Source organism: Seriola lalandi, unplaced genomic scaffold (genome assembly GCF_002814215.2).
Source record: "Seriola lalandi dorsalis isolate HSWRI2012SDOR001 ecotype SW California unplaced genomic scaffold, Sedor1 jcf7180002054576, whole genome shotgun sequence".
In the NCBI taxonomy this organism is placed as follows: domain Eukaryota; kingdom Metazoa; phylum Chordata; class Actinopteri; order Carangiformes; family Carangidae; genus Seriola; species Seriola lalandi.
In genome coordinates, this window is record NW_019525129.1 from 797,054 (window position 1) to 806,145 (window position 9,092).

Below are 9,092 nucleotides of genomic sequence, written 5' to 3' on the forward strand. Positions count from 1 at the left end.
CCGTTTCACTTCATCCTCTGGCAAATTCAGATTCAGAATAGCTTCGTGCATGTCATTGGCTTCCTCAAAGCACTTGATACATTTACTCAGCTCAGATTGCACTGAGTTCACATTGTCAGTGGATTCCATCAAGTCCCGCATTTGATCCATGTTCCTCTTTACTTGTTTGCATTTCAAAGACCTCTTTTGTTGACACGTTTTTAAATATAATGACAGACCCGTTGAGGTAAACTTAATGCTGCGTTTTGAGAGCACGGACACAGAGTCATTGGCTTTGGCTGCAACCTCGGACATTTTATCCGCATCAAATCCTTTTGAATATCCTTTAATTTCTCAGAACATACAGGGATATCGTTTTGTGACACACGTACAACTCCACATCAGAGATTTTTATGAATGAAAGTAGGTGTGGCTGACCATTGAGGTATTGCGCAACATAGGCGTGTTATTCAAAGTCCAAAAAACTTTCAAACTCCCAATATTCATCCAGTAAAGCAATGACTCAAACACTCCGATAAGCCGTTTTCCAATACAGCCTTCAAAGAAATCCTTTGCTTACCGATGCTGTTGGGTAGTTTTGTGCGGTGTCCGTCGGCTAGAGACTTTCCAACTCCGACGTACTTTTTCAATCCAGCCTCTTTCAGTATAAGCGATCCAATATCCAAGCTTACACAAAGTCCATCCACAAAATCTTCACTTTAGGGTTTTTTTTACTTTATGTAATGGTTATTTGTCCTCAATTTAATGATCAAAAATCTAAATATCAAAAACCCTCAAATAAGACAAAATCAAATCAAACGGCCACTGAGACACCTAGGAAATTAATTTACGCAGGAAAAAACAAAAAAAACAAAATCCATTGTCCAAGCAAAAATGAAGTTTCTTTGGTTTATTTCTCCATTGGCAAACAAACAAACAAACAAACAAACAAACAAACAAACAAACAAACAAACAAACAAACAAAGAACAATGGCATTTGCCGCCTCTCTTGCCCTGGTAAAAAACCGTAAACCCTCCCAGGTGCCTGGCTCACCTATACCTGCATACCCCTATATGTAAATTCACCTAGTGCGCCTCAGCTACCCAGTACCTTCAAAATAAAAGCATTAATAAGTACTCAAATAATACTAAATGTTATAAGCAAACTAAAGGTGTATTCCTCAAAACTAAACAACAAAAAAATAACTAATAAATAATTAGTAATTAAATATTACAAAAATAACAAATAGCTCCAACACTCCCAATCAAGCCAATCCATGATGCTCCATCGTTGCCCACGACTGTTGAAGTTCTCATGCAGAACTATAGAGTCCCCAGGTGGAACTCTTTATAGGACACCGGCCAGAGCCTCCAAAAAGGCCTGATACCCTGAGCTGCTGTTCGGTGCATAAGCACACACAACAGTCAGAGCCTTACCCCTAGGTGACCCTCTTACTTCCCCGGCGAGAACTCCAACACAGTGGAACTCAACCGGGGGCTTGTCAGTATCCCTGTAACCGCCCGGCGCCTGTCACCCAGGAGACTTTTGAAAATGTGAGAGTCTGAGAGTCCAGCCTACAAATTATATTCTCCAGACATAAAGGAAGTTTTGGTTGTTTGCTACAATACTCAACAAAAATCATAAATGTTTTATGTTTTGTTGTGAAAATGAAATGAAATCATGACTCATATTGCAATATCTGCCAAAAATAATTGCAGTATGATTTGATAATGCATGTAATTCAGCCCCATAGTTACTGTTTTTGTCCTGTTCAACACAGACATGAATGGGAGCAAATTTACAGATAATTACAATCACTAAAAGTGGTCCATCAGGGAAGCTATTGAATCATAGCAAGAGTAATCAAAGACTGTACATGAATGAGTTCATAACTGAGATAAACCAAGGCATACTACTATAAATTTCTCCTGTACTTCACTCTGACTATTAAAATCTGTTCGACAGTAAGACTTTTACTTTGAAGGTGACACAGGAAGTAGCGGTATATTGCGTATGCTGTAACGTCACATTCTTATCCCGAGTGTTGACAGATCAACAGTCGTCTCCGACTTCGAGCCACTGAAAACCGAATACTGAAAAGAGTATTTCGGTTTTGTTTCCCGGACACTGGAGCGACTGTCGCGGGCTGTGAGAGTCGGTGAGTCCATGAACTGTTGACATCATGTTGAAGGACGTGTGTTCATGTTTCTGATAAAGCCTGAGTCTGAGTTACAAAGTAACGTCCTGTCAGGGAGCAACAGGCTGACTGACTGTAAACCTGCTGACAGTGAGATCAGGACACCGACCTCTGTACTCTAACTCTACATGTCTCATACATTTAGTGATCAGGTACAACAGTTTAACACAACACGTAGGAATTTGATACAATTATTAATATTTTTGTTATTATTTATATTATTATTTTATAAAGTTCACAGTGGACACCACTGCTCTCTGTTTGCAGACAGTGAACAGACTGAAGCTGGAGCGGTGTCACTGCGACAGGATGAACTGTTTCCCCCCGGGTCTGTTCCTGATGTCGCTGCTTCACTCTGGTGAGTGAACAGGTTCAGTGTTTATTGGGCAGCTGAATAGCTCAGATACTATTCTCCTGAACACACCTCACTGCTGCGGCTGCCCTGCCAGGTGTGTCTTTGTACTGATGACCTGTTACCTTGTTGCTCACACAGTGCTCGGTTCCCTTCCTGCTCCAGTCAATGTGACTGTCAACTCTGTCAACTTCCAGCATGTACTGCGCTGGGACCCTGCACCAGGCACCCCACCAGGAACAGAGTACAATATCTTCAAGAGGTACTTTCCCTCTCCACCATCTTGTTATCTGTCTCACTTTCTACCACAACTCTGAGCCTGATGCCATTTTCTCTCTGTTCCGTCAGTCTGTGGAGTCTGTACATTCTGTACATTTCTAAGCACCCAACATACAAACTGTCAAATACAGAATTTATGGTCAAAACGAATAGATAATAATATTAAATTTAACTGATGTTTTTTACTTATTTTATTTTATTCAGGCAGAGTTCTTGCATTTTGACATTAACATTAGAAAACTATTTTTTTTTATTAAACAATATCTCTTGTCATTTTCAGACAGAGTTATTTTGGCAAAGCACAGATGACAATAAGAAATAAACCATCAAAATAAATGAACTCACTCCTTGTTCCTTGAGATAAATAAGGTTAAAAAAGAATAAATCAACCACAAAAACATGAAAGATGAAAATAAACCAACATAATATAGAGGATGAGAGGAGGTCAATACAACCTGCTCATTATTTCTGTAAGGTGTTTGTTAACTACAGGTTATGTAATGAGCCGGTCCTCTCAGGGAGCATGAATGATAATTAACCAAACCTTCGCATGTAGAGTGATGAACTTTAAATGAAATTAATTCAAAGCACAGAGTCATCACCCTGGCTGTCTTATAAACAGTATAAAGAGCAACTTCCTGTTTCATCTCTAACCATTTCCTGTGCAGTGACAGAAGAGGCAGTACGTCAGATGAGTTCACTTTCACTGTTTTCAGCTAAAGCTAATCTGTCTGACCTGTCTGCGCTGTTTGTCTCCCGCTCCGGGCTCAGAGTGACACCAGGCAGTCTATGCAACTGACGGGTTCAACGAAAATTAAAATAAAGAATAAAACATTAGATTTAAATAAAAATAAAACATTAGATTTAAATAAAAATAAAACATTAGATTTAAATAAAAATAAAACATTAGATTTAAAAATAAAATAAAATAAAAAAATAAAACATTAAATTAAATTTAAAAAAAGATGCTCTCCCATATCAACCCACGGGCCGGATGTGATGTTCAATCGGGCCGGGTCCGGCCATCCCTGGTTTAGATCAACTGAGCAAACTTAATCTGCTGATGAAGACCCTGTGATATGGTCTATAGCTCTAGAACAATGAGTAAGTGGACCATGAGTACAGATAGTTTTTGTTCTGTACTTGTGGGGGATTACAGGCTATTCCTGCCACATTTCATGTAGTCATGTAGAAAAATGCTGATAAAAGCTAAACCATCTCATTTTAACTTCTTATCCTTGGTGTTACTCTGCAGTCCACTGGATATCACACCTGTGCAGTTACACACTTAAGTTTACAAAGATCTATCTGGATATTTTTCCTATATAAACAAACATGTAAAATGAATATATTTGATATACATCAGTGCGAATTCACATGATCATATCAGCCTGTCTGAACCCCAGGATCGACAGCATCCTTTGATGGTCACGTTCACAGTCAGAACTGGGTCTGTGTTATAATCTGTGGTTGACCTGAGAGCCTGCTTTGATGGAAGATCTGACTGTGGCTGAGGCGTCGTGTCACAGTGTTGTTTGTTTCCATCCAGTGTGTGTGAAGCAGCTGTGACCACAGAGAGGCCGGCTAATGCTTTTAGAGGAACCAGGGATTGAGATGCACTTATTTGACTTTCAGTTCCACATGATCCAGTCTTTGTTTTGTCATTGTGAAGTTTCACAACTCATTAATCACACTGCCTACACTGACAGAAATGAATACACATGACTTATTTCATGACTGGATTTGACTTGAAACAATAATATGATAATGTTTCTAAAGTGTTGGTCACATCTTCACTGTCACTATCCACTAATAAGTAATGTGTGTGTCTAAGTCTGGTCTTACTCCTCTGAGCCACAGAGCTTCACTGTTGCACCAGGTGACAGCAGATGTGGATTAATTTTCTGCTAAAAATAGTCGTGAACAAATGCTCTATATCCTCCAGTTTGAGTTACATTTGCTGAAAACTCCAGGTCCTGCTGTTTTAGGACTTTAGGAAAATTAAACTACATGTGTGAGCTGCTGTTATGCTCTACTTGCTCAGCACCAACAGCTTTCTGACAGAGGTAGTGAATATGATTTAGCAACTGTGTACTGCCAACTTCATCATGTAAACTACTTGATAATATGTCAGTTTAAAGTTTGTTTGTGTTCCTGTAAGAAACACATCTGCTTTTGCAGGTTTACTCATATTTTGACTATAACTGAGAACCTTTGACTGAACACTGACTCACTCGCTGCATCGTTCAGATGAAAATCTTGATTAGAGGGGAGGGACATCACTGCCAACCGTAGTTCCCTAATTTACACAGTTTATAACCACTGCAGTGGTTTATTTAAATATTTTCTTTCCTTGTCTGATTTCAAATATTGACACATATTGAAACTGAGACTGAGGATGTTCAATCTGGACCTAAACAAACAGGCGTGTCAGACCTGGCCTAGTGGCCTATAGGAAAGTACACCAGAATGAAGTTCATTTACTCCTAATGGAGTTAGTTCAATCAGAAACTTCAATATGTTGAATGAAGGTAGGACTGAGGAAGATCTAAGTGCTGGGACACGGTTTGCTGTGTGTGTGTTTTGGTGACAGGATCAGACAGCAGCAGTCAGAGTCTGGTCCATCAGCTCTGTCTCTGTTGTGGTTGTTTCTATCCCATAAACAAGAACAGCCAGAACAAGCTTCTCCTCCATTGTCCTGGTTACCAGGGTGACGAGTCCCATCCCGTCTGCTTGGTTGCTTGAAAATGAGCTGCAGTGACGACACTAGCACCTTTCTGAACAGTTCAGAGGTTTTCAACATGAAGCACGGAGAGGAAGCCACAGACACTCTCTCCTAACTGGGAACAATAGAAGAAATGTTGTTTGGACACATTGCCTCAGGCTGTTTGCGAGTACATTACTACTGTACTTCTCAGTCAGACTCAGTTATACATGTTTGTCATCTGCACATATGTGGACTAACAGTATCTGTATACAGCCTCAACACTGATACAAGGGGGTTTGGAAAGAGGTAATTAATATGGTCTCAAACATTTGATCTGAAGATATTTTTATTTCATGTACACTGGATCTGTCTGTCTGTCATGTCTTTATGAATATGTCTGTATACAAGTCAAACTACTGAACTGCAATGAGTAATGAACTTCTGGAGTAAAATGTGGCACATTGCTTGTGATTGGAAAAAGTAAAATAACACAAACTACATGTTTATGAAGGAATCTGGAAATCAGTGATGTGGAAGTCATCTGAATGATGGGTGTTTCTGAATGTAAAAACAGTGGTATAACTTATAAAACAGGTGTACCCTTAGATTAGCTGTAGAGGTCCACAGTGTCATGGGTCTGGGCAGGTTAGATGAATCAAGTCCGGGACCATGCACACAGTACAGAGGTCTATATTAAATCTGCAGTGAGGATCTTTTGTCTCCCCCTCCTGGCAGTCAGAGTAATTACATAGCACTGTTGAACAGAGAAGGTTCCAACACAACAATTCATTATTTAGTTATAATTCCAAATATTTCACAAATGCCAACCTGTCCAAGAGCAGGAAGGAGACATCCGTGTCCAGTCCCTTCTCTGTCAGGCTCTCTAATACCAGTGCGACTCTGTTTGTCCTGGTGGTCCGCTACATTAGCTGGCTGGTGGAAGTTTTTGCAGTTTTTACCAGCCACGTCCATCTCTTCACCACTTCCTTGTTCAGACTGTAGTCCTTCCTCTGAACACTGAGTTTCTTTTTAATCTAGAGCATCTGAAACTGTTATTGGATGCTTCCAAGGTGATTCCACCATAAACTCCTCCATAAACCCAGCTGCTGTTGCTACTCCGCCTCCGTTGCTATGGTTCCTCCCATCCCAAAATGCATCACTAACAGTGCATAGTGCGGGAAAGTCACCGAAAATTACATAGGGATTTACCTAGAGCTGAGAGGCGGAGCCAGCACTGAGTGAGCTTGGATGTGATGGACGTTCATTTATTTGTAAAAGTTCCTCACTGCAGCTTTTAATGGGTGAAATTACACCTTTTTGTTGTGTAATGAAGTCCTTATATGTGGGTGTAAAGACTTGCTGGAGGTGAAAATGCTCATTGACTGCACAGTCTTGTTGTCCAGTCACATTTCTGGTAGCATCATAGAATGGTTTGCAATGGTTTTATTTTGTGGGTCTTTACTCTGAGAGCACAGGCCTGTCTGGTGTTGTAACGGCTCATAACTCTTCTTTGTTGAAAATCATGCACATTTCTCTACTGCTTCTCTAAGACTGAGTATTTCTCAGTCGTCTCAAATTCACTGTTAACTTCACTTTTCTTTTCATGGGTAGTTTTAACATGCCATCACACTTGTTGAACGTGAGCTCCAGCTTCTGACAACAAGCATGAAATTTGACCTCTGTTTCTCACTTTGCAGGTTGCAGGGGAAGAAACGGAGAAAGGTTCTGAACTCAACAACAGCATCATTAAAGCTGAAACTACACAATGAAAGGACGTATTACCTGAGTGTCCAGGCATCCTACAACCAAACCCTGTCTCCAGAGTCCCACAACATCTGCTTCACCCCGTACAAAGACAGTGTGTCAACATTAGCATCTTCTGAGTGGCACGTTGTCTTGAATGACATGTTGTCTGTGTGGACTCACAGTCATAGTTATCCAAGAAAAGGTGAATTGAGGGCAATAGGACTTGCCCTCTAGAATTTGGAAGAAGCTTCATGTCTCATCCCAGAGTCTTTTTCAGTTCTGACTGACCAGGTATTTAACTTCCGTGGGCTTGTTATCAAGGTGTTGCAGGTGGAGATAAGTGTTGTAGACCTCCTCCTCTGACCTTCACTTTTTTTAAACCACCTGTCCTCCCTGTCTGAAACATCATCCTAAATACTATCCCTCAGCAGAGGGGGATGTCTGTGACACCACTTATTCCCCACCTACAATGGAGCACTAACGAAACAAGTGACATCATTCAGGGGCCTTGATAATGAGCCCACAGAAGTTAAATACCCGGTCTCCTCACCAGTCAGTCAGAGCTGAAGAAGACTCTGGGATGAGACATGAAACGTCTTCTAGTATCTACAGCAAGGCCTGTTGCCCTTGATTCACCTTTTCTTGGATCACTATGACCAAAGATTTTCACACTGAAATGTCTAATGAATCAGAACTTGCCCGAATTAAAAAATAATGTGCTTTTTTTCTTGTGACCAGCCAAAATAGGTCCTCCAGAAGTGTCTCTGGCCGGTTGTGGAAACTGCATCAAAATGAACATGTCCCTGCTGGAGCCCGACAGTAGCACAGGGATCGAGGACATCAACAAGTACTATGACGTTCATTTCACTGTCAAGTGGAGGAGGGAGGGACATTCAGTGGTAAAAACTCTATTTTGTCTCTTTGTTACACCTCAAATTTCTTCTGCTGATTCTCAACTGTATTGTGTATGAATATTACACTCAGTGATCACTTTATTAGGAACAGCACACTAACACTGGGTAGTTCCTCAGTTCTTGGATCCACCAGATGTTGAAACTTTCCTTGCCCTTGTATAGCGCTTTCCTAGTCTTTCTGAACACTCAAAGCCTTTTACAATTATTGCCACATTCACCCATTCACTCACACTCATACATCACACTCAAACACTGATGGAACAGCCATCAGGGGCAATGTGGGGTTCAGTATCTTGCCCAAGGATACTTCAACATGCGGCCTGGAGGAGCCAAGGAAGGAACCACTGACCCTCTAATTAGTGCAGGACCCACTCTACCTCCTGAGCCACAGCCACCCTGATTCATCAGCTGCATCAGCTGAGATTTTATTCACAAAAAAAAACTATTATGAAAAACCGGCAGTAGCACTGGGTAACTCAAACTAACAGAGAAAGGAGATAATCCTTACTAAGAATAACCACAAAAAAAGGAAAAGATCACTATCAGAATGACCAACCACTGAAGCTCCACGCAGCTCTCTCTCAAGGAGGGCCAAGCCTCCCCACTCCGTCTTCCAACTCCAGCTCCTGATTGGGAACTAGGGATAGCTGTGCTGAGTCACCTGTTGGAGAAGAGGGGAGGACAGAGGGCACACACAACACCATGGCATGTAACACTGACATGGAGCATGATCCTGCTGGAAGGAGCCATTAGAAGATGGTGAACTGTGGCCATGAAGGGATGAACATAGTCAGCAACAATACTCAGATAGACTGAGACAATCAGACCATGATTGATTGGTACGTTCCCCACACCATCACACCACCACCACCAGCCTGGACTGTTGACACAAGGCAGGTTGTCTCCATGGATTCAGA

General features: G+C 41.2%; 1 protein-coding gene across 2 annotated transcripts in view; it reads left to right on the forward strand.

The window, feature by feature from the left end:
* Positions 1 to 1,989: 1,989 nt before the first annotated feature.
* LOC111663459 (uncharacterized) overlaps positions 1,990 to 9,092 on the forward strand; it is a 12,635-nt gene continuing 5,532 nt past the window's right edge. The window contains exons 1-6 of one of the 2 annotated variants that reach the window (XM_087176992.1): positions 2,011 to 2,138; positions 2,232 to 2,329; positions 2,445 to 2,535; positions 2,671 to 2,791; positions 7,213 to 7,373; positions 8,000 to 8,160. In XM_087176992.1, coding sequence (XP_087033118.1) covers positions 2,306 to 2,329; positions 2,445 to 2,535; positions 2,671 to 2,791; positions 7,213 to 7,373; positions 8,000 to 8,160 — 558 coding nt within the window. In that variant the 5' untranslated portion in view covers positions 2,011 to 2,138; positions 2,232 to 2,305. Of the gene's footprint in view, positions 2,139 to 2,231; positions 2,330 to 2,444; positions 2,536 to 2,670; positions 2,792 to 7,212; positions 7,374 to 7,999; positions 8,161 to 9,092 lie in introns of both variants that reach the window. The other variant, XM_023417665.2, reaches the window with a different exon arrangement.